Below are 26,574 nucleotides of genomic sequence, written 5' to 3'. Positions count from 1 at the left end.
CCTGCATTGGCAGGCGGATTCTTAACCACTGTGCCACCACTCTTTGCATTTTTGATTTGATTTTTTGCTCAGTCCTAGAATCTTCCAGAAGATAAGATACTTCCTATCTATTTTTAAAGCCTAACTTCATACAAAGAGATTACAAAGAATTTCTGGAGTCAAAAGAGAAAGAGGAGGATCTTGGATATATTTTTCCAAGAGTGGGTTTCTCAGCATGGACGTGCCTAAGGAGGCTGAGGGGAAGCGCCAGAGTTCCCAGCTTGACCAAAGGCTCCCTTCCTCCTCTGTGGGCAAAAAACCAGAGAGACATTGGACTTCAAGGGTTCTTTGTGACCTTAATAGCAGAGAGGTTAGAGACTTTATTCCCCACCTTCTAGGCATGATATGACCCCTGGGTTTAGGTATGACCTTGAAGAAGAGCTAAACAATGAACGTGATTAAATATCTCACTGAAAAATAAGGGCTGATACTCCAAGTCAAATATAATTTCCTTTAAAAAAAATGAAGAAATGGATATTTCTGTCACTCTTGAGTCTTCACTAAGATTCATTTCTGATGCGTTAGAAAGTTTGTTTTAATTATTAAAGGGGATTAATAATGACATTTAGAACAAGAAAAAATACGTATTATTGTGGTGGCTGCAAATGTTTATTGAATGTTTCCTACGTGCCAGGCACCTTCTTTCATGTCTACTGTTTAGCTTATTTCTGCCAAAACCCTATGTGGCAGGTGGTATCGTCCCCTTTTGAAAGCTAAGGAGGCTGAGACCTAGTGAAGTTAGCTTACTTGCCAAAAGCACAGCTGATAATTAGTAGCAGAGCCTAATTCAACCTGTTCCCTTTCATTCTAAAGTTCATGTGCTTAATCACTATAAAGTCTTCCTGGATAAGGAGTTTATATTTTATCACATAGATAGGAAAATTATACCTCATGCCTCCATAATGATTTGTTTTACCTAAAGTATTTTCACACGCAAGAGAAACGATTCTTCTAATTCTTAGAATCTGGTGAAAGATAATAGGCAGCTATTTAAGGGTTGGAGCCATTGTGATAAGGGCTAAATGTTGCTGATAGAAAATGAATCAGACAGTGACGTGTAAAGTATATTGGGGTGGGACACAAGGAAGGGGGTGGGGAAAGAAGACCAGTTTTAAGACTTGCATAACAGAATGAACAAAGATCAGTGCCAAACGATTCAATTAAGGGATAAAAGTATGTTGAAGGCAGAAAACCTTTTGCTGAGCTCACTAAGGGGAAAGATTAGATAGTTGTAAGATTATGAAGGACCCTTACTTTAATTCTTCATCAATAGAAATTGATTTCTTTGGTAAGCCAGATATTTCTGCTTTTATTCAATTGGCATGAACTGTAGGAAGCCTTAAATGAACAATACGTGTCAATATTTTTGGCATTAAACTGGGTACAAGGCTGATTTCTCATGACAGAATAAAAAGGCAACTGTTTTCCAAATGCTACCCAAAGGTAATTAATATAACTCTGTATGTTCTGCTGTAGGTTGAGGACATTGCTGAGCTATTTCCAGACTTACGTTTGTTCAAGAGATATCTTATAAATATGGGGCTACATCTGATGCTCTCTGGCTATATTTAAAAACTAAGACCTTCTGGTAAAATCAAACCCTTTGCTACTACATAGGTTTAAAAAAAACTTGCTTTCAATATAAAAAACACTTGAAATGTTTTTATAGATTCTGTCCAACTATAAAGAGTCATGCTTGTCTCCCCTCTTTCTCTCTCATCCCACATTTAGTCTTCCGGGAAATGCCGCTTCTACTCCCAAAATATAGCAGAACTCAACCACTTCTCACCACCTCTGTTAATTCTACTCTTTCCAAATCTCATGTGGGTTTTTTTTTATTGATGTTGACTGTATTAAGAGTTAAAAATGAGTATATTTTAAAATACTTATTTACTAAGTCATTAAAAAATATCAAAATATACATAAATTAGATACAGCACTGTGGAGACAGGCACTTTCTTACAACACTAAATATACTCTTGTATGATGCAATGAAAAAAAATTAATCAATTAAAAAAACGTGTGTAGATTCATGGCAATCCTACCAAATAACTGATTTTATCTTGTGGGTTGTACATAGGCACTTGTTTTCAAAGTCTTTCATTCACAGTATTATAAGTTTTTGTTTGTTGATTTGTCTCCTTATTCAGCATGGCACTTTTTCTTTTTCGCTATAATTTCTTCCTCCATTAAGAGAGGTGAATACCAGGATACATATTTGTAACTGAGCTTTGTATTGCGTTGTAAATACCTCTGCATTGTTTTTTGTTCTTGGCATCTTATCACATGCCCATTCATAGACGTTCCACAGTTCTGTGGGAAATGTGGGTTCAACTCTATACCTTTGAGGCCCTCAGCCTCTTTCTCCTCCAATGTAGTGTTAAAAAAAAAGTGGCAAAAAAATACATGTTAAGCTATTTTTAATGAAGATAACTATTTCGCAAAACAAACCAAAAAACTTAGTGAAAAGAGAAACTTGAGTTTACATTTTTGCAAATCTGTCAATATCTAGCTTAGAAGACAGCAGATTCTCATATCTGCTTCAATATTATTCAGTCTGTTGAATTTCTGTTGTTTTTGTTGAAGTATGTGAAAAAATCAACCTCACAAAGATATGGAGCAGAAAAAGGGGAAGAGTATGTTAATGGCCTTTTCAGATAATTGTGGACATTCTTATTTGACACTACGCCAAAACCCAACAAAGGGTAGTTTATTACAGGTTGGTTGCAGTGTGGAATCTGAAACCATATCAATGAACTTTTCTTACTTTATTACATTAAAATCGATTATTGATCTTGTACTTCAAATAGATCTTTCCCCTGCATGATCTTGTAACATCATGCATTAGTCATCTGTAAAATACTGGTGTAGAAATTACAAAATTTACAATATCAAAAGAATCACATTTGTTAATATCAGCATTTGCCAATGATCTCATCAGAAAGTCTTCAATTATTAAAAAGCTGTTAAGCTCACAGTGGCAGATAAAAGTTTTCTGAAATTTTAACTTGCATTTGAAAATTTGAATTTTATCTTTGGCAACAAATGCTGTCTGTTATTTCCCTTAAAGTGCCAGGCTCACTTTGTTCTTTTTCGAAAAGTTATCTGCCAGATACTCAAGTCCGAATAGCCACAGTTTGTGGTTATTGCCAAGTAAAAATATGTTCCATGAAAAAAGTGACTAATTCAACTTGCAACTCCAACAATTATGAGTGATTTTCCTTGAGAAAACCTTGTACTTCAGGAAGCAGCAGAAGTGCTTTATGTGTGCTTGCCATTTGTCACACATGATATTAAAAAGCTGTGTAGTCAAGGGTTAAAATTTACTACAGTTAGTAACTTAGTGTTTCATCAAAATATTTTAAAGTAAAACTGGAATTTTACTTTATTTTTACTGTGAGATTTTGGTAAGAATATAATGACAACTAGTATACTTTATTGTTACTGCCTTAATTTGTGTAGAGGGGCCACTGTTCCTTTTACACCATCAGTGCAACATAGTCGTTCCATGATAAACCTAGATTTGAAAAGTTAATTCCATACCAAATAGCTCAGTACCATTTGTGTTTGTTGCCAAGCATTCATATACAATCTTGTCTTTTTTGATGATTGGTTGATTCTGCTACCAGATGAATACAAGCCAAAGAGCAAGTCCCGCCATGACTGTGGTTTAATCCATTTGTAAGGCAGAAGTACAATTCTGTGGACAAGATTTTCATCCGTCTTTGTGTCTGCAGCAAAGTCATTAATTTGGCAAGGTACTGTATCTTTGGAAAGAGGCAGTGAAATGATTTCTTTAACTGACTTCTCCAGCAGGCAGTCAGCAAAGTCAGCTCTACAAGGCTTTTTTTTTTCTTTCACCTATTGTGTGGCTTCCCTAGTCAATGCAATATGGTAACTCTGTCAGATGCTTCATTTACTTTTCATTGCTACTTTGAAAAGATGTACAAAACAATTTTTGGCTTTTAAAAACTTCATCATGTCTAGAGGGCAGACAGCAGAAGCACTACAATTCTGCAGCCTGTGGAAGGAAAACCACATTCACAGAAAGATAGACAAAATGAAAAGGCAGAGGTCTTTGTACCAGATGAAGGAACAAGATAAAACCCCAGTAAAACAACTAAATGAAGTGGAGATAGGCAACCTCCCAGAAGAGGAATTCAGAATAATGATAGTGAAGATGATCCAGGACCTCGGAAAAAGAATGGAGGCAAAGATCGAGAAGATGCAAGAAATGTTTAACAAAGGCCTAGAAGAATTAAAGAACAAACACCTAGAAGAATTAAAGAACAAACAATCAGAGATGAACAATACAATAACTGAAATGAAAACTACACTAGAAGGAATCAATAGCAGAATAACTGAGGCAGAAGAACAGATAAGTGACCTGGAAGACAGAATAGTGGAGTTCACTGCTGTGGAAGAGAGTAAAGAAAAAAGAATGAAAAGAAATGAAGACAACCTAAGAGACCTCTGGGACAACATTCACATTATAGGGGTCCCAGAAGGAGAAGAGAGAGAAAAGGGACCCGAGAAAATATTTCAAGAGATTATAGTTGAAAATTCCCTAACATGGGAAAGGAAAGAGCCACCGAGGTCCAGGAAGCACAGAGAGTCCCAGGCAGGATAAACCCAAGGAGAAACACACTGAGACACATAGTAATCAAATTGACAAAAATTAGAGACAAAGAAAAATTATTGAAAACGACAAGGGAAAAGCAACAAATAACATACAAGGGAGCTCCCATAAGTATAATAGCTGATTTCAGCAGAAACTCTACAAGCCAGAAGGGAGTGGCATGATATATTTAAAGTGATGAAAGGGAAGAACCTACAACCAAGATTACTCTAAGCGGCAAGGATCTCTTCAGATTCAATGGAGAAATCAAAAGCTTTACAGACAAGCAAAAGCTAAGAGAATTCAGCACCACCAAACCAGCTCTACAACAAATGCTGAAGGAACTTCTCTAAGTAGGAAACACGAGAAGAAAAGGACCTGCAAAAAGAAACCTATAACAATTAAGAAAATGGTAATAGGAACATACATATCGATAATTGCCTTAAACGTGAATGGATTAAATGCTCCAACCAAAAGACACAGGTTGGCTGAATGGATACAAAAACAAGACCCATATATATGCTGTCTACAAGAGACCCACTTCAGACCTAGGGACACATACAGACTGAAAGTGAGGGGATGGAAAAAGATATTCCATGCAAATGGAAATCAAAAGAAAGCTGGAGTAGCAATTCTCATATCAGACAAAATAGACTTTAAAATAAAGACTATTACAAGAGACAAAGAAGGCCACTACATAATGATCAAGGGATCAATCCAAGACGAAGATATAACAGTTATAAATATATATGCACCCAACATAGGAACACCTCAATACATAAGGCAACTGATAACAGCTATAAAAGAGGAAATCAGCAGTAACACAATAATAGTAGGGGACTTTAACACCTCACATCAATGGACAGATGATCCAGACTGAAAATTAATAAGGAAACACAAGCTTTAAATGACACAGTAGACCAGATAGATTTAACTGATATTTATAGGACATTCCATCCAAAGAGAGCAATTACACTTTCTTCTCAAGTGCACACGGAACATTCTCCAGGATAGATCACATCTTGGGTCACAAATGAAGCCTTGGTAAATTTAAGAAAATTGAAATCATGTCAAGAGTCTTTTCTGACCACAATGCTCTGAGATTATAGATCAATAATAGGGGAAAAAAAGTAACAAACACAAACACATGGAAGCTAAACAATACGTTACTAAATACCAAGAGATCACTGAAGAAATCAAAGAGAAAATCAAAAAATACCTAGCGACAAATGATAATGAAAACACAACGATCCAAAACCTATGGCATGCAGCAAAAGCAGTTCTAAGAGGGAAGTTTATAGCTATACAAGCCTACCTCAAGAAACAAGAAAAATCTCAAACAATCTAACCTTACACATAAAGGAACTAAAGAAAGAAGAACAAACAAAACCCAAAGTTAGTAGAAGGAAAGAAATCATAAGATCAGAGCAGAAATAAATACAATAGAAACAAAGAAAACAATAGCAAAGATGAATAAAGCTAAGAGCTGGTTCTTTGAGAAGATAAACAAAATTTAAAAATCTTTAGCCAGACTCATCAAGAAAAAGAGGGAGAGGACTCAAATCACTAAAACTAGAAATGAAAAAGGAGAAATTAAAACAGACACTGCAGAAATGCAAAGCATCCTAAGAGACTACTACAAGCCAATAAAATGGACAACTTGGAAGAAATGGATTAATTCTCAGAAAGGTATAAACTTCCGAGACTGAACCAGGAAGAAACAGAAAATGTGAACAGACAAATCACAAGTAACAAAATTGACACTGTGATTAAAATTCTTCCAACAAACAAAAATCCAGGACAGATGGCTTCACAGGTGAAATCTATCAAACATTTAGAGAAGAGCTAACACCCATCATTCTCAAATTCTTCCAAAATATTGCAGAGGAAGGAACACTCCCAAACTCATTCTATGAGCCACCATCACCCTGATACCAAAATCAGACAAAGATAGTACAAAAAAAGAAAGTTACAGGCCAATATCACTGATGAATATAGATGCGCAAATCCTCAACAACATACCAGCAAACAGAATCAAACAACACCTTAAAAGGATCATACACCATGATCAAGTGGGATCTATCCCAGGGATGCAAGGATTCTTCAATATACGCAAATCAATGTGATATACCATATTAACAAACTGAAGAAGAAAAACCATATGATTATCTCAACATATGCAGAAAAAGTTTTTGACAAAATTCAATGCCCATTTATGATTAAAAACTGTCCAGAAAGTGGGCATAGTGGGAACCTTTCTCAACATAATAAAAACCATATGTGACAAACCCACAGCAAACATCATTCTCAATGGTGAAAAACAAAGCATTTCCTCTAAGATCAAGAACAAGACAAGAATGTCCATTCTCGCCACTGTTATTCAACGTAGTTTTGGAAGTCCTAGCCATGGCAATCAGAGAAGAAAAAGAAATAAAAGAATACAAATTGGAAAAGAAGTAAAATTGTCAGTGTTTGCAGGTGACATGATACTATACATAGAGAATCCTAAAGATGCCACCAGAAACACAGAAATCTCTTGCATTCCTACACACTATGAAAGATCAGAAAGAGAAATTAAGGGAACGATCCCATTCACCATTGCAACAAAAAGTATAAAATATCTAGGAATAAACCTACCTAAGGAGGTGAAAGGCCTATACTCCGAAAACTGTAAGTCACTGATGAAAGGAATCAAAGATGACACAAACAGATGGAGAGATATACCATGTTCTTGGATTGGAAGAATCAGTATTGTGAAAATGAGTATACTACCCAAAGCAATCTACAGATTCAGTGCAATCCCTATCAAATTACCAGTGGCTTTTATTTACAGAACTAGAATAAAAAACCTTAAAATTTGTATGGAAACACAAAAGACCCTGAATAGCCAAAGCAGTCTTGAGGGAAAAAAACGGAGCTGGAGGAATCAGACTCCCTGACTTCAGACTATACTACAAAGCTGTAATTATCAAGACAATATGGTACTGGCACAAAAACAGAAGTATAGATCAGTAGAACAGGATAGAGAGCCCAGAGATAAACCCATGCACCTATGGTCAACTAATCTATTACAAAGGAGGCAAGGATATACAGTGGAGAAAAGAGAGTCTCTTCAATAAGTGGTGCTGGGAGAACTGGACAGCTACATGTAAAAGAATGAAATTAGAACGTTCCCTAATACCATACACAAAAATAAACTCAAAATGGATTAGACAGCTAAATATAAGACCAGACACTGTAAAACTCTTAGAGGAAAACATAGGAAGAACACTCTTTGCCATAAATCACAGCAAGATCTTTTTTGATCCACCTCCTAGAGTAATGGAATTAAAAACAAAATAAACAAATGGGACCTAATGAAACTTAAAAGCTTTGGCACAGCAAAGGAAACTACAAACAAGGTGAAAAGACAACCCTCAGAATGGGAGAAAATATTTCCAAACGAATCAATGGATGAAGGATTAATCTCCAAAATATATAAACAGCTCATGCAGCTCAATATTAAAAAAACAAACAAGCCAATCAAAAAATGGGCAGAAGACCTGAACAGACATTTCTCCAAAGAAGACATACAGATGGCCAAGAGGCACATGAAAAGCTGCTCAACATCACTAATTATTAGAGAAATGCAAATCAAAACTACAATGAGGTATCATCTCACACCAATTAACATGGACATCATCAGAAAATCTACGAACAACAAATGCTGGAGAGGGTGTGGAGAAAAGGGAACCCTCTTGCACTGTTGGTGGGAATGTAAACTGATACAGCCACTATGGAGAACAGTATGGAGATTCCTTAAAAAAATAAAAATTGAATTAGCCTATGACCCAGCAATCCTACTCCTGGGCATATACCTAGAGCAAACAATAATTCAAAGAGACACAGGCACCCCAATATTCATTGCAGCACTATTTACAATAGCCAGGTCATGGAAGCAACCTAGATGCCCATCAACAGATGAAGAAGATGTGGTACATATATACAATGGAATAATACTCAGCCATAAAAAGGAATAAACTGGGTCATTTTCAGAGATGTGGATGGATCTAGAGACTGTCCTACACAGTGAAGTAGTTCAGAAAGCGAAAAACAGATATCATATATTAATGCATATATGTGGAATCTAGAAAAATGGTACAGATGAACTGGTTTGCAAGGCAGAAATAGAGACAGAGATGTAGAGGACAGTAGTATGGACACCAAGGAGGGAAAGTGGCGGCAGGGGGTTTGTAGTGGTGGGATGAATTGGGAGATTGGGGTTGACATATATACACTAATATGTATAAAGTAGATAACTAATAAGAACGTGCTGTATAAAAAAATAAATAAAATTGTAAAAAGAATTAAAAAATAATTTCATCATGTCTACATGAAAAAATCCCATTTCTTTTCCTTTAAATTTTGAATGATTGGGTGCAAAATGGTATCATAACTTGGATAATAGTATTTTTATACTGTTCTGGTGTATAGGACAATAAGGTAAATTATTATCATCTATAATGCTGAAGGAAAGTTAGATTTTGTCACATTTTTCTTTCTTATTTAGAGTGTCTCCACATTTCTTTGGACTAGATTTATCCCATCCATGAATCAGAAAATTCTTTGATTGCGTCCTTTTCATATTTTTCGGTGTCTTTAGATTTAGAAATTGGCAGCTATGGCTTGAGAATATGTCTTTTAATCTCCCCTCTCAAATCTATCCGTAAAAATAAGATAGTATAATAAAGTTTCTTTTATTAGATTCTTAATAGTTATTATGAAATTCTAAAATTACAAGTTTTAGATAAATTTTTTAAAGTTAGATATATTTTTGAAAAACTACAAAATTATTATTGCAACACATGATATCCAAATGTATTTACTTGTAAATTTTTCCACTTAAGGAAAAGAAAAGCTTCACAAGTTCAAAAAGACAATTTATTGGATAAGGTTACAGAGATTATAGCAGGTAGCTGAAAACTAACTAGTAAGAGCACAGTAGAAGCATTGCAATAATATTGAATTAATTTCTGTAAACAGCACGTTTATCATAAACCTACTCCTACCTTAAAAAATTCTAGAAAACACAGGAACGTTTAAGCATACATCCATTAACTATCAAAGTAATGATGTCATATAGCCTCTGGAGGAGTCTATTGTATGGTACACATGTGAAAGAATATGAGTAAAAAAGGCAAATTACAACTTAGACTATTTGTTTTGACTTCAGGGTTCTTCTTGAAAGGATCCTGGGGAGTCTTCTTTTTTTTTCTTTCTTCTATTAGCTGTTATTTTCATATGGTAGGTTACCAAAAATAAAATTACTAAGACAAATTCAGAATGTGGGACATCCAATAAGACAGTTGTCCCTGTCTCTTCAAAAAATCAGTGTAATGGGGAGAAAGGTAGGAGGATGGTTGGGGAATAAGAGACTAGAGAAGCAGAATAGCCCAAAGCAGTATGTGGATTTTTACCGGATCCTGGTTTGAAAAGAAAAAGACAATAAAGAAATTTTTGAAAAATAGGTAATATTTGACATGGAATATAGTTATTAGATGATATTATGGAGGTGAGTGAATTTTTCTTATGATAATGCTATAGTTACTTATTTAAAAATATTTTCTTATTTTTAGATCTGTGTGCTTAAATATTAGGGGTAAAATTTCATGATATCTACAACTTAGTTTCAGATTTTCATGAAAAAATATCTATAAATCTATTTATCAATATGCATGTAAAAATTAGATGGATCGAAGGTAAATAAAGCAAAGATGGCACAATGTTAACAGTTGCTAATCTAGGTGATGGGGGTACAGGGGATCCTTGAGCTATTCTTTCAGCCTTTCCATTTATTTGACATTTTTCATTGCAAAAAGTTGGTTAATAAACGAAGTCACTGAATCAAAGGATGTTAATATTATTGCTTAATTTCTAAATCATTAAAAGAATATGGCATGGTTTTAAAACTTACATGAGGCATTTTTAAATAATTCTACTGTGAAGTGTATAGCTCAGCAAATGATTAGCTTCATAGTCATTCAGATGGAAATTTTTATCCTCTCTTTATCAGTACTGAGTGTTGTGACCTCAGGCAAACTCTCAAGATCCCAGTTGTTTTAGCTGTAAAATGGATGATAGTAATAATGGTTCTTTGATAAAGCTGTTTAAAAATAAAATATATTATCTGTAAAACCCGTAGCCCAGTGCCTGGAAAATAGAAAGCATTCAAATCTCATCTTCTATTATTGTCATGACAAATTCCAAGTCCTTACTTTATTCAACCAGAAAATCCAATGGGAAAGCTCCACACATTAAATCATCTCTATTATATTACAGTCAAGTGCATTTTGTAACTTCAGACCTACTGCAAGTCCTAAGGGAACAAAAATGTTTTAATAGATCCATAAGAATTACTTGTAATTAGCATGTAAATTGTTATGAGTTCTTCCCCCTGCCCCTCCCCAATAAGTGAAAATACTCTTTAGTGTTTAAACATTTTATGGAAGTTCATCCTTATAATTATTTTGCCTTAAGTTTTCTAAATCCTAGACAACTTCATCTTGAGTTATCACATGTACACACTAGTGAAGTTTAAATTAATATCTTTTGATGTATTGGGGAAAATTCAAACAAATTTCATGGGTAGAATTTTAAACTTATGAATATCCTCAATTGTTTTATTCTTGGTGTTCAAGCTATCAGTGGACTGATAAGTTCTCTCATGTAATTAATTTCTGAGAATTATCTAGTGTTTAGAGAAATGAAGATCTTAAGATTTTAAAGACGGCTACAAAAGTGTTTCCAGTATAATTTATAAAAGTGAAGACACTTATTTTCTGTTAATTGATTTCCATTTTGTTAAATGTGAAAGTGCTTGAATTGTTATGAAGAATTCTTTAGAGTGTTTCTTCTCTAAAATCATCCTTAATTTTTATTGGTAATAAATGCTGCTGAACGTTTTGAGGCATTTTAAATTGTAAAAGATCATGATATATATACAATGGAATATTATTGTATAACATGCAATAATATATTAGAAGGAAATTCCATTTGCATTTTGCACAACATGGGTGGAACTTGAGGGCATTATGCTAAGTGAAATAAGCCAGACAGAGAAAGACAGATATTGCATGGTATCACTTATATGTGGAATCGAAATAAAAAGTTAAACTCATAGAAACAATAGAACAGTGGTTGTCAGGGACTGGGGAATAGGGGAAATGGGTTAAAACTATTGTAACCTATAGTTGATAACACTGTATTGTATAGTTGAAATTTGCGAAGAGTAGAACTCAAAGATCTCAAACATACACAGAAGAATAAATATGTGAGGTGATGGCTGTGTTAATTAACTAGGTTAACTGGATGGGAGGAATCTTCACAATGTACACTTTAAATATCTTATAATTTTGTCAGTTATACCTCAGTAAAGCTGAAAAAATAAAAAATAACTAAGTAAAATTGTAAAAGATAATTAATTAAAATGCGCCCCCTAAAACTTAATGTCTTTGTTTTCTTTAGTGAGTTATGTGGTCAAGCAAATACTGATTTTTTTTTTCTCATGAATAAGAATGCTCATGAAAATGAAAGTTTTGTAGAGTGGCTTGACATAGACTTAGCATAGAAGTAATGGGGCTGTCTAAAGAAAGCAGCCAGTTACCATAAAATGAGAAAAACTCAGTTGTAGTTTGTGTTTTCCATAAATACCCCCTGGGATAGAAACATTCTAATTATTCTTGTATCTCAGAAGAAACTGAAATACAGCTCATTAAAAGAATAAGAAAGGGCTAAATTTTTCTACCTGCATAGCTCATGGAAACAGCTTCCTCTATCTTCCTGTCTCTTTCTGTGATGTGTTCCATCCAGCTGCTGAAATAGACTGCCTTCTGGAAATTAAAACCCACGTGGCTCAGACCACAGCAATAAATCTGGTGAAACATGGTCCTGGGTGAAATATTACACTTCTACATAAAAGCTTAGGATTTTATCAATAGGCTTTACACTAAGTAATGGGAATCAGAGTGACAAATTAACAGTAAAACTTTCATGCTTATATCCAAACATTATGTTATGGCTTCTTTCATTACATTATTCTAATCAAGCCAGAACTGTTTTTCTGTAGCAACAAACCTGAAACAAGTCTCATCCAACTCAACTAACTCATTTAAATAACTGCTCCATGGCAATTTATCTAAAGATCAAGTTTACTGAACAATCGATCTGTAAGTCAGATATCATACATACATATTTTCACTCATTTATAGTCTTTTCTCTATTCAAGCATTGAGATAAGATTAAATAAGAATTTAGTTCCACATCCCAGTTAGATTTTCCAGTGGAGTAGATTTTCAAGAATTTTATGTTGATGAGTTTTTTTCCCTTTTAAAGTCAGCATTATCCATATAAAATAAGTTCCTTTTGTTTGTGTATTCAACATTATTTAGTATTCCCATATGCTGGTCAGTGAGTTTCCTTAATAAGAGGATGAGAAGACATTATTTCAGTGTCTACTATGAGTCTGACTCTTTCCTCCATTCTGTATGATCTGATTCCTATAACTGTCCTAGGAAGCATTTGTATGTCTGTGCTTTCATAACTTTATTCAACACATGCTCTTGAGTTGTTATTAGTAAATCACTGAAAATACAGGGGCTGAGCAAGACAGATATAGTACCGTTCTTATTTTTGTGGAGTTTGATTTTAGCAGTGAAGATGCCCAGTAACAAATATCTGATTAATTATCTAATTATAGTTGCAGGAAGGGATAAAAGAGATCATAAATAGGAGGACCTGATCTAGCTGGGAGAGGCTGGGGAGAGTAGGAAGTTTCCAGTGTTGTTGAATGAATGCTTGCAGGCCTGAATGTATCATCAATCCAGCTGAGTCCTGAAAAATGGGTAGCAGTTGGCCTGTAGAAAAGTGTGTGTGTGTGTGTGTGTGTGTGTGTAGGGGGACCTAGAGAAGGTGACGGAATTGGAAGGAATTTGGTGAGAGCAGGCTGATAAGGGAGAGAGTGGTTTCTCTCAATTATAGCTGAGGCATCCAAGGTCACACAGAGAAATATAAATGGGATTTGAACTTGGTTCTGTCCAATCTCCAATTCTTTCTAGTACATCATGCCTCTTCCCTGTTAGTCATCAAATTATGCTTAAATTATTACTTTGATCTTCATTGGTAGATTCTTTGTCATGAAATCCTTTTGTATTTTCTTTCAGATGTGTTGGTGTTTTATTTATAAAAATGAGTTGCTGTGCATGCCTTCAACATCATCTCTGTCTTGTTTTTCAGTGTGCCAACATTCCAGAGCCTTCCTGAAGAGATACTCAGTAAGCTTGCTGACGTCCTTGAAGAGGTAATTGTTTTTAGCCCTTGACCTTTTTGAGATGGGACTCAGCCCATCACAGCTGTGCAATAAGTCACAAACTGCAGAGAGCCCTTTTAAATTTTTTTGAGCACTGACATGAGCTATATATTTGGCTTCAAATAAAAAGCAGCTCAGTATATCCGACATTTATACACAGTTAGAAATGTGCAAATCATTGTAACTATAGAGGGAGAAAAACTTTTCGCTCTGGCAAACATATTGTTACTTTGACTTCCAAGAATGGGAGACTGCGTATTTATCTGTTTCAGTTGGTGTAAAGCAAGATTGTAATAATTGCTACTCTGAAGCTTCAGATTAGCAAATTTATAACAGGAATTAGCAGTTGGGTACATACTTTATTAGCATATGAGCATATTTTACACACGTAATTGTATGCCTGAATGTGAAAGTGTCACTGTTACTCACTTTTCACAGAATCTATAAAGCATAAGAAATATTGAAGCAGGAAAAAGAGAGGAGGTTTATACAAGCTGTGTCTTGAGTGAACACAAGGGGATAGGGTCCCTAGTGCCTATAGAGACAGAGAAGGCAGAGTATCTGGGCACATATGCAGATGGGGGTGGGGACTGATGGAGTGGTTGGCACTCTGCCAAACCTGTTCTGATATCTTCTATTTTCTCTGTAATCTAGAAAGCAAGGTCATCAACTGAGGATGAGGATGGGGTAGAGGTCTGAGAGGTTTGAAGACAGAGGAGAAGGTATGAGAAAAATAGAAGAGGGAATAGACTAGGAAGACACAGTATGACTGACAGTCACCATTCAGGCCCTCTTTGATGTTATCACTCCCTAATCTCAGTTAAACAGGCAAAAAGAGTTCATTCAAGATGTGCGATAGGAGAGAGCGATCAAACTCCACTCTGCTGGGCCAAAAGGTGGGAGGATTTTTAAGCACTGGAGTGAGCTGGTGGAAAAGTACTCCAGTAGGGGTGTTACCAGAAAGTAGGTTCTTGTCTCAGAAGGAATTCAGAGATGAGATGGAACTCAAGAAAGCAAAGTGAGGATTTATTAAGCAATAGTAAGCTCTCAAGGGGAGAGCTGGCAGACTCAGGTAAACAGCCACCCTGAGTTTCTTTGGCAAGCTGGTTATATGGGGCGTGAAAATGATTGGGGGGAATATTCATTGAGGAGGGAGGGGTTTGGGCTCGTATTCACTGATTTTCATCCCAGCTCCACCTTCCCGAGGGGAGGAGGGATTTTTGTCCTTATTTAGTCTTGATTGGAAGTGTCATGGTGTCAGTGCATGATGGGAAATTCTTATCTACAAGGTTAATTTTATTGTAATGAGGGCGTAATTCGGAATGTCGAGTCGGAGATTCCTGCCTTTTCCCGCCTTCCTTTGTCTCCAGGACCCCTGTTGTTCACAAGATGTATGGTTTCCTGCCACGTGGCCCACGCCCCCCTTTCTTTGCTCATATCTCGCTATCTACCTTTTCTAACAGTGGTTCTCCAGTAGGGAGGAGGTTGGTCAATGTGACTAGTTCATCTGTGCTTGCTGATTGCCCCTTCTGGAAGTTAGGCTCCTATCCACCCATAGAGACTGGGAGATAGAGGCGCTATCTTCTTCTTGATTACTTTTCTAAGGAATGGCTCCTAGGTCCTTGAGAAAGACATTCCTGACCTGTAAAACAACCGGTGCCAACAGCCTGGAAGAAGATTTGCATCTCAAACAGGCAAATTAAGAATTTACAGTTGAAAACTTTCTAAAGTAAATGCTCCAAGAAAAGGGAGATGGGGAGTCTAGTGTCAGAAAGAAGGCTGTCTAAAGTTTAGTCAAAGTGACGGAACCGTTAAGTCTGTCTTGGTTACCAGCCCATTTGTATGTTTTTTCAGCCCCATTTGTTTGCCTGGATTCAAGTTCCAAGTAGACAGAGAATGGGATTTAACCGGGATTGGTATTTTGCCAGGAAGAGATGAGTGGTTGAAAGAGGGAATAGGGAGTTGCGGATGCATGTGAAGGAAGGATTGTAGTGACTGAACCTGGAATTTCGATTGTGCAAGAAGGGGAGCAAGGGCCAGTGAGTGACTGTGGGATCAATGGATTTTAGTCTCAGGAGGCTGAAGAATTTTTGGAGTTGTGCTATAATAGAGAGAAACTGGAAAGATACTGAAAACGTTTTTGTCTCTAGGTACTAACTATATACCAGTAATTATATGATCCATAGAACTTCAAAGGTTTATATCCACAAATTCTTAGTTTGAGTCTTATCACAGTGAGCTTTCCTAGGATTTATTGGTCTCCCTCATCTTATATGGGAACACATAGTAAAGCAGAAGTCACATTTGATTCCTATGTTCAAGTATAAAAGATTCATGAGCAAAAATACTGGCTGCATTTCTCTCTGAATGTGCCAACCACTGTACTTGCAACCTCTTTAAATGTAAAACTGCTTTTCCGAGTTCTTTTGTTTTTTGCTTTCCTTGTTGAGTATACTGAAGAACTCTCTGATGACCTTTTTCTTTTTCTTTTCACAAAATGAACTAAAGTACAAATTTACTGGCCCCAATCAAGCCCATCCAAAATAAAATAAAATCCCATGAAATCCTTTAATCATTTTCTTTCTTTTCCACAGCTGTGGAAGCATTTGCTATGTTTTGCGAAACAATAGCCATAGCTCTATAAATAACTCTGACCAAAGAAATATTTTAGTATTTTATGTCAGATTTTCTAACCAGAAGACGCCTTCATTTGTGTTATACGAGCCACAGTACAGTCTATAGCAAAGCTGCATGAAAATAGAAACACATGATTAAGTGCCCACACATTTGTTTTGAAGACATACACAAATGAAGTAAACAGACAAAATATGAGGTAGACATATGAATATACTAACCAGTGCATGAAAGTGTTCAACTCAAGTTGAATAAACAAGCGCAATGAGAAATTAGATTAAATTATGTATGAGATAGAGTGAAGCAAATTTGGAAGAACAAAAGCAATACCAATGTCACATAACATTAAAGGGAAATTTGCTTGCATAATAAATGAGCTTTTTTTCCTACAACATCTACAAGAAAATGAAAGAATCCCAGATTATTTTGAAAAGAAGACAGTGTAATCATTGCATTTAACAAAGAACTTTACAGCCCTGTTTGTTTAACAAATATTTATGGAGCATCTGCCACTTGCCAGTAATTATTCCAAACTCTGGGGATTCAGGGCCTTGTCCTCCCAAATCATATGTTCCATTGGAAAGTACAGATGAGAATTAAGGAAGATACCATCAAAATGGCATCAAGTGAGATGGCCACACTGTATTGGTTTACTAAGGCAAGACCTCTCTGGGGAAGGTGGTATTTAAGCTGAGATCGAAATGCACATATGGGATGCCATGTGTACAGGGCAGAGGGAAGAGAAGGCATAAGGTCCTAAACTAGGAATGAGTCTTCTGTCCTTAAGGAACAGAAAAAAGGTTTATAGTAGGGTGAGATGAGGCTAGAGAAAATAGGCGAGGCCAGATGGCAGTTGTGGTAAGGAGTTGTGAAAAGGTTTTTGTTCTCAGTGCAGTGGGAAGATTTTGAGGGTTCTAAGCCATAAAAATGACATGATCTGGGTTATATTGTAATGATATTTCTCTGTGAGAAGAATGGATTATAGAGGGACAGACCAATTATTTAGATAAAATAGCCCAGGTGAGGTTAGATGTTTGTGTGTTGATTTACTTTCTTATGGACTATTTCATTCCTTGTATTCATTATGAAGCAATACTTCCAGCATAAGGGAGAAAAAAATTAAAGAATAGGGACAAGGTGGTCAAGGACTGAGAGAGAAAAAAAAATTTAAGCAGACAGAAAGAGGAATGAACATAATGTTATTGGTAAAGCGATTTAGGAGGGTACATGTGACTGGAGGACAAATAAATGATGCTTGGAGCATCCTATTTTAAAGCTGAAAGAGAAACCATTATATAAGTCATTTCTGCCATTGCCCATCCCACTCCCACTTACCCCCTTCCGTAATTTCTAGTGTAGATGTACCCATTTATGTGTTCTTGTTTATGAGATCATAAAACAGAAACAAATATCCTTATTCTTAGTGTAGCAATTCAGTGCCCTTTTCTCCGTTTCCTTTATATCACATAGTACAAATATTTCCTTTGTATATTAAATCTCTCATGCCTTTTTCAGGAACATAGGAAAGTTTTCTCTAGTTAGTTTGAGAAGTTGTGTTTACACATAGATATAAAGAGGTTCTTGGCCAAAGGTCTATTCACATAAAGAGCAACAATCCCAGCATTTTTTTAGGTTGTGTTTTGCAAGACAAGTTGAAGTACAGGGCTGAGAATAATTGATTAATTATTGAATAATTGATTCAATAATTATTCACCTTCATTCTCACCATAGTATGTTCTTCTCATCTCATATCTGACTCAGATTAAATCTTAATAAATACCAGAGATCATTTTAAGAGCTTCAGAGTTGATTTGCTAGGGAAGCCATTTTATAGTTTGTAAATTAAACTGTAAGAGAATTTTTAGGCACATGTAGGGAATAGCAAGGTCTGACTTTATAAACTGGTTTCATTAACCTCTATTCTGTATAGTACAGGGAAAACTATTTTGAATGAATTAGTCAAATATTGGAATCTATTCTGAAAGCCTAGGAAGTACTTATGTGTAAAAGGAAAGAGCTGTGAAATTATAAATAGGATCTAATTTTTCTTCTTACTATAGCAACCTAACACACTTTCCTTCTCCCTTTATGTACACATAATTAGTTTCTATAGATGAATTACATTGTTCAGATGGATGGAACAACCCGTAGCTAATCTCCACCTGAGAAATAGCTCCCTTCAGTGATTACCTACCCAAACACAATGGGGAAAAGTCACTGTGAATAAACTCATTGTCTAATACATATCCACATATCAGGGCTGTAGTGACATCTTTAAAGGAAATGACAAAGAAAAACATTTTCTTATAGAGAGGCAGAGCAGAGATTTACTTATTATGTCACATAGGAGCTTGAAAATTAATTTGGGAAGGAGTTATGCTTTCACAAATAAGGGTGAAAATGTTTAGATAACTCAAGGAAAATTGAAAATGTCAGATTGGAGAACCAAGTTAAGCCAACAGATTCACTTTTTACCACTGGTGTAGCTCATTTTTCCTTCATATGAATAGAAGTGGGACATGGGTGCTATATTTAAATCTCCTGATTTTTAAATGGAAAATAAATCGTATGAGAACCACTTCTTTGCTTATATTGAAATCTGTTTCATGTCCAATTCTCTCATTAAAACATTGGATTTAGTTGTCTTAGAATGAAAAATACCTCTGCTTCACCAGCTTCTTAAGAGCTCTATGCCTTTGGGTCTGCAACTTTATATGATTGGATCTTGGACACATTTGAGCCTAAATAATGGGTTGTTTTGGTTTGTGTCCCTAGATGGGGCATTTATGTTTTCATTTTGGGATATTTATACTATTATGGTCCTGACAATATCTTAGACAAATAATACTCATTACACTTTTTGAAATATTAAGAGGGACGTGAAGAGAAAAATAGAAAAAAGGCAAGGAAAGAAAGCTATTTTCATCTTGATAATATGGTAAGAAGCAAATATCAGATTACTGTCCAGGGATCATCATTGGAAAAGGAGGTTAACGTAACACAGGCAATTTTGGTTACTGCAAGGTACCCCAGGGCTGATTAAATGTGCATTGTTTTAGCCGTGCAGCAGTTCCTTGGTGTTACCATGTTATGTTGGCATTTTCCCAGATTCCTTTGCATTCTCTCCAATTGTGAGTAATACAAGGGAAAAGTCCTGTACTTGATGAGTTACTGGAGTGCTGTGAAGCTCTCTCTTTTTATCGTTCTAAACAGACCTAGACTCTTTGGGAAAGAAAGTGATGGAGTAGACAGGAACATTATTGGTTCTCTTTGAAATCTGTTGTTATGGCTAAACTTTTTCTTCCCTTCCTTTAGGTTTGGCTCTTGCTATTCAAAGCCAAGCTGGAGGGAATTTAAAGAACAGTTCTTTCCCAATTGCTCTGGACTGAAGGACTCTGAATTTGGAAAATTATCTGTTTAGATCTCCCTGGTTCCTTTGGGTCTTCCCATCTGTGGGGCAAATGGCTGCTTCTGAAGGAGAAAGAAGTAGAAGGGTGTGTGTGTGTGTGTGTATTTTGTGGCAGGGTGGAGAGATTAAAACGTAAAGACAGACTCTCAGTTTAATATTAATATCTGCACATCTTGTTCTATTATAGAAGTAAATGTGGAATGGGAGAACATGTTTGCAAATCATATATGTGATAAGGGAGTTGTATTAGTCCGAGTTCTCCAGAGAAAACAGAACCAATAGGATGTGTGTGTATGTATGTGTGTATATATATATATAAAAGAGATTTATTTTAAGGAATTGGCTCGTGTTATTCTGGAGGCTGGCCAGTTCAAAATCTACAGAATGGGCTGGCAGGCTGGAGACCATAGAAGAGCTGATGTTGCAGTTCAAGTCCCAATGGCCATCTGCTGGCAGAATTCCTTCTTGCTTGGGGAAGGTCAGTCTTTGTTCTATTAAGATCTTCATTTGAGTGGATGAGGCCCACCCACATTATGGAAGGTAATCCACTTTACTCAAAATCCATCAATTTAAATGTTAATCTTGTCTCAAAGTTCACTGACTTAAATGTTAATCTTATCACCCCCACACAAAAATCCAGAATGCTGTAATGTTTGACCAAATGTCTGAGCACTATGGCTCAGCTAAGTTGACACATAAAATTAATTATTACAAGACTTGTATCTAGAATATATAAAGAATACTTACAACTGAGTGAATTTTAAAAAGTTTAAAAATAAATAAACAGGGACTTCCCTGGTGGCACAGTGGTTAGGAATCCACCTGCCAGTGTAGGGGACATGGGTTCAAGTCCTGGTCCGGGAAGATCCCACATGCCCTGGAGCAACTAAGCCCTGTGTGCCACAACTACTGAGCCTGCGCACCTAGAGCCCGTGCTCTGCAACAAGACAAGCCACCGCAATGAGAAGCCTGCGCATCACAACGAAGAGCAGCCCCCGCTCACTGCAACTAGAGAAAGCCCACGAGCAGCAACAAAGACCCAAGGCAGCCATAAATAAACAAACAAATTTAAAAAAATGAGTGAATAGATATTTTCCCAAAGGAGATGCACAAAAAACCAGTAAGTACACGTTCCATGTTAATAGTCATTAGGAAAATGAAAATCAAAACCATAATTACATACCACTTCATACCCACTAGGGTGGCTAGAATAAAAAAGACAGTGACAAATGTTGGTGAGGATATAGAGAAATTACCACTCTAGGATGTTGCTGGTGGGCTTGTAAAATTGTTCAGCTTCTTTGAAAAATGGTGTGTAACTTGATCTGTAAGCATTTATACAATTTATTCTCACCCTGAACTTTCTACCTCTTTAAATTACATATTTTACTTATTTATATAACCTATTCCACATTCTACAAAATATTCAGTTTTTCATTTTTCTTCAGCTTCTTCACTTGAGTTGAACCAGTGGCCTGACAAAGACCTGACAAAGACCTGACAAAGACCTGACAAAGGCCTGACAAAGACCTGACAAAGACCCAAAATATCTAAACAGGTTGGAATAACGGGTGAGATCCACTAAGATGGTACCAGAGGAGAAATGTATAGTTTTGTACATGATTAAAAAGAAAAAAAGTCCAGAAGGATAGGATAGTGAAGACACGGCAGAGTATAGGCAGTATTGTTGGAAACAATGGAAGAAAGCAATTGAAGTAACTTAGAAATTTGCCCTGGAGAAGACTTTGGGGGAAGGCATTGGATTCCTTTTTTGTGGGGTTTTTTTTTTTTTTTGCTGTACGCGGGCCTCTCACTGTTGTGGCCTCTCCTGTTGCGGAGGACAGGCTCCGGACGCGCAGGCTCAGCGACCATGGCTCACGGGCCCTGCCGCTCTGCGGCATGTGGGATCTTCCCGGACCGGGGCACGAACCCGTGTCCCCTGCATCGGCAGGCGGACTCTCAACCACTGCGCCACCAGGGAAGCCCTGGATTCCTTTTTAACTTAGTGGACACAATTTTCTGTGTTCAGAAGATGGGGAGCTCCATCTCTAAAAATAGACTGGACGAATAATTTAACCTATCATTGATGAATCGGGGTAACAGCAGTTTCTGCCTCTTGTGATATTGCTGTGGGTTTTAAATTGAAGAACTAATGTAAAACCATTAAATATGCAAACATAATTTCAGATGTCCATCAGCAGTGCTTACCAAACCCTTTCACAAATTGACACATATGGAAAATGTTTATCCTGCACACATACTGAGGTTAACAAAACTCCTTATGGCTGGAGGTGACTGGTCAGGCTGTCCCAAGTCCTACTGGGCTCTCCATCTGAAGGGCGGAGCAGGCATTTTGTACTGTCTGGAGACATCTTTGGTGGTTATAATATTGAGTGAGGGCAACAGAGGGCTGCCACTGGCCTCTAGTGGATAAAAGCCAGGATGCTACTAAACATTCTACAATGCATAGAACAGCTTTACAACGACCATTCAGCCCCAAATGTCAATAGCGCTGAGACTGGGAAATTCTGCTATAGGGTAGATATGACAGCACTTGGGAAACACTGCTAAAAGTATGAAGGAAATAAAATAAGGTAATATGGTAGAGACGGCCAAGGACAGGGGGACTGCTTTAGCTAGGGTGGTTAGGAAAGTTATATCTGAAGATGTGACTTTGAGTTGACAGCCATTGCAAATATCACAGATGGCAAAGTATAGTACAGAATGTTAAGTATGAACAGAAATCATACATATTTGAAAAGCTACAGGGTAAAAGAGATTAGTTAGGACGTTGTAGGTACTTAAGCATTGATTTGGTGCTTGAACAACATTGACTTTTCAGCTTCTGCCTAACTCTAGGATTCTGTATGATCACATTCTCAACAGAGAAACAGAGACTTTTCTAGTTCTGAGCCTCAGTCATTTTCATTTCTCTCCCTTTAGGGACTTCCTTCTCCTATATCTCCTAGATCTATTTAGTTATCATTATATATAAGAAATAAGTGCTTGTCCATTGCTTTAAGTTGGTCTCTAGTTTTGTGAAGTTTTACCACTTTAGATTGTAAGTTCTGTAAAGGCTAGTACTATGTTGGTATTTCTTTTCACTGGGTACTTGTAAGCAGTTGAGAAAAGCAACAGTAATACCTTCAACTTACTAAGCCTAACTCTGTGCCAGGCTAAGGGCATCTGTTTAAAACCCTCTGAGGTAACTACTATGACAGTTGACCCTTGAACAGCAGCAGGGGTTGGGGCACTGACCCTCCACACAATCGAAACTCCACGTATAACTTTTCAGTCAGTCCTTGTATCTGTGGATGTGGAACCACAGGTTCACCCAACTTCAGATCACTTAATACTGTAGTTCATATTCAGTGAAAGAAATCTGCATGTAAGTGGACCCTCACAGTTCAAACCCATGTTGTTCAAGGGTCAGCTGTACTTTTACTATTCCCAGTTTATAGCTGGGGGAACTGAGGCTCTGGTAATACAGCTAATGGGGAAGTAGTTTACTCCATCCAGTCTGAAGCTGGAATTGGTATCTTTTATTCCTATGCTGTATTACATCTTGAAAATTTGTAGCATAAATGAAAAATTTATCCCATCCCCCACTCTTTTTTTTTTTTAAATATAAATAGGAGATGTTTCCTTCTGAAAAGGTTTACTTGACTTTCCCCTCCCCCCTCCCCTGGGAGTCATTAATTTTTTCCCAGTCAGCATTTTTAATTTGTTACGACAGGAATCCATTTTATGCCTTCAACCAACTTTGAAACAAGCCATTTCTAGTCATTTTATCATCAGGATATGTATGTTTTGCTTTATGCTGCCAGTAATTCATTAAAACGTATGTGCTCTGCAACTAGGAAACCGATCTGTAATAAATCAGCTTTCTAGAAAACATTTGTCTAGAGTGCTCGAAGTGGTTGCCATATAAGAATATATAAGCCTGCTTGGTACTTGTGGTTCACTCCCCTTTGTGGGGTTTGTAAACAAATAGTGAATTTGTGTGAAAGTATGAATTAGTGGCCCGTCTTTAGCATAAGTGTGAGATCCTATTTACAAAATGCTAGTTGATAGCACTGGAGCAGGTCATGATAAACCTTGAATTCCTTTCACAGAGCAGAGTGATAAACATCTGGTCTGAATTAGACAAACTGCTCTGATTAAAAGAAAGTATGACCCAAGATTTTCAACTTTTTTTTTTTAATCTGAGGCATCTTTGTAGCTGCCAAAAAAAAAAAAAAACTACTTCAGGGGCTTGTAGACAGTTGGCATCCGAGACATAAATCACTGAAGAATAGAAGCCCACTTATACTTAACAGTAAGAAGCTAAAGATAAGAAAACCGCTTGGGCTTTCAGTTTTAGTCACAAAATACAAAGCTTGTCTGGGCTGGAGAGAGCTATCAAACAGCTTAGAGCAGGGGGTAAAGTGGGCATTCAGTTCCAAGTCTCCCCAAAGCCTTTGGCTGCATGTCCCGCCCCCCCAGCCCCCCCGCGAGAATCCACTGCAAGTCAACCTACCACCCCTGCAGAGAAGGAATCATGCAGTTTCTTAGGCCAGTGGCTACAAGGCTGTTTCCTGGTAGATAAGGCTCTGAACCAGGGCAGGCAGTATTTCAGGCATGAACGTACATCACAAGCCAGTCAGTATAAATGAGGAGGGAACTGTGACCCACCAAGGCTTTAGTGAGATTGCAGCTGTATAGAAAAATCCTGTGTGTTTCATGTCCTGTGTGTGCCCTTAATTACTATGAGATTCTATAAGTGAGCTTTTCTTAGCTCTCTGGGAAGGCTTACCATTCATTTTATTACTTACAACAGAAAATTATTATTTTAATAAAGGTGGCATGTTTTGTTTTGTAAATAGGCTTGCAATGCAATGCTTTTCTCCCATTCTCTTTGCTTCATATGACTTGCGCAAATTACTTTACATTTCCAAGAATCATTCGTTACAGTGAGCATGAGGGCGGTTGGGCTATCCCTGACTCCTTTTCTCTCTTCCAAAGATGTTCTTTAAAATCAAGTCTTTCTTTTGAGAAGCTTGCCTTGACTGACTCTGCCTTATCTTATTTGTTGGTACCTTAATTCTTTTATAGTTTGTGCTTCAGAATCATATACTTGCCCCCATATTGCCTGGAACTTGTCTTTTCCCCAATTTTCTCTAAATACCTTAAGGGTAGGATATGTCTCAGCTTATATCCCAAGTTTCCAGCAGAGCAAGGATTTGCATAAGAATTATGCCCCACATTTACTACACAACCAATGAATATTTTTGTTTTGTTTTAAATAGTATTTTGAACAATCCTTTTTTTAAAAAAATTAATTTATTTAATTTATTTATTATTTTTGACTATGTTGGGTCTTTGTTGCTGTGTGCGGGCTTTCTCTAGTTGCGGTGCGTGGGCTTCTCATTTCAGTGGCTTCTCTTGTTTTGGAGCATGGGCTCTAGGTGCGTGGGCTTCAGTAGTTGCAGCACGCGGTCTCAGTAGTTGTGGCTTGCGGACTCTAGAGTGCAGTCTCAGTAGTTGTGGTGCACGGGCTTAGCTGCTCTGCGGCATGTGGGATCTTCCCGGGCCAGGGCTTGAACCCGTGTCCCCTGCATTGGCAGGTGGATTCTTAACCACTGCACCACCAGGGAAGCCCGAATATTTGTTGAAGGAATAGTCTAAGTAGGTTTTCAGTAAATATGTGCTACATGAGTGACTCAGTGAATGAAACAGAACTGTTCTGTTGTACGTTTGGATGATATCACCACAACTAGACTGCAAATGTGGCAAGGATCAGGGCCATGCGTTCTGAAATACTAGAATTCATAAGTACTATCCGATGATATGGAGGTCGTAAGTAGAAGATTCCCAAGGACCCAAAATAAAGGTCAAAGACAGAGAGGGTGTGGAGAGCCAAGGGCTACAAGATCATGGAAAAGGAATAAGACTTATTTTTCTTCTATCAGGTCTCTGGTCTCCCTTATTCATGTTAGGGAGATAAAACAAAGGCCAAACCTTTGGAAGCATATTCTAAAGAAGGGGAGCACTGATAAAGATGCTAACTTTCCAGTGTAATGTCCTTAGGCACAGAGCTGAACTATTGTAGATTACTACTTGATAACAAGGGAATAAAAGCCTCTAGAAGCCATCTCCCCAGTTTCCTACAATTTCAGTTCAGTACTTGCTTATGGCAATCCCCCAATCTATAAGTTTACAGTGTACATATCTTTTCTCTCTTTTTACTTAGCTTCTCATCTAAAGAATAGAGATAGTTATCTTACATGTGTGTATACATACATTTATACATATATATGTGTGTGTGTGTGTCTGTGTGTGTACACACACACATACAGTTGTCCTTTGGTATCTGCAGGGGATTGGTTCCAGGACCCACCTTGGATACCAAGATCCATGGATACTCAAGTCCAATAGTCAGCCCTCCTTATTGGTGGTTCCACATCTGCAGATTCAGCCACCTTTGGGTAGTGTAGTACTGTAGTATTTATAGAAAAAAATTCCCAGTATAAGTCGACCTGTACAGTTCAA

The 26,574-nt window shown here is 37.0% G+C and overlaps 1 protein-coding gene across 2 annotated transcripts in view; it reads left to right on the top strand.

Annotated features, from left to right (window-relative positions):
- The window catches only part of PRKG1 (protein kinase cGMP-dependent 1), a 1,173,156-nt gene that overhangs the window by 824,620 nt on the left and 321,962 nt on the right, over window positions 1-26,574 (top strand). For both annotated transcript variants that reach the window (XM_022569451.2, XM_022569450.3), the window contains exon 5: window positions 13,928-13,991. In XM_022569451.2, the coding sequence (XP_022425159.1) occupies window positions 13,928-13,991 (64 nt within the window). The remainder of the gene's footprint in view (window positions 1-13,927; window positions 13,992-26,574) is intronic.

Source organism: Delphinapterus leucas, chromosome 16 (genome assembly GCF_059928025.1).
Source record: "Delphinapterus leucas isolate spDelLeu-1000000601 "Yukka" chromosome 16, BTC_Dleu_Yukka2, whole genome shotgun sequence".
Classification (NCBI taxonomy): domain Eukaryota; kingdom Metazoa; phylum Chordata; class Mammalia; order Artiodactyla; family Monodontidae; genus Delphinapterus; species Delphinapterus leucas.
The sequence above is the reverse complement of the archived record's forward strand: the minus strand, read 5'-3'. Positions and strand labels throughout refer to the sequence as shown.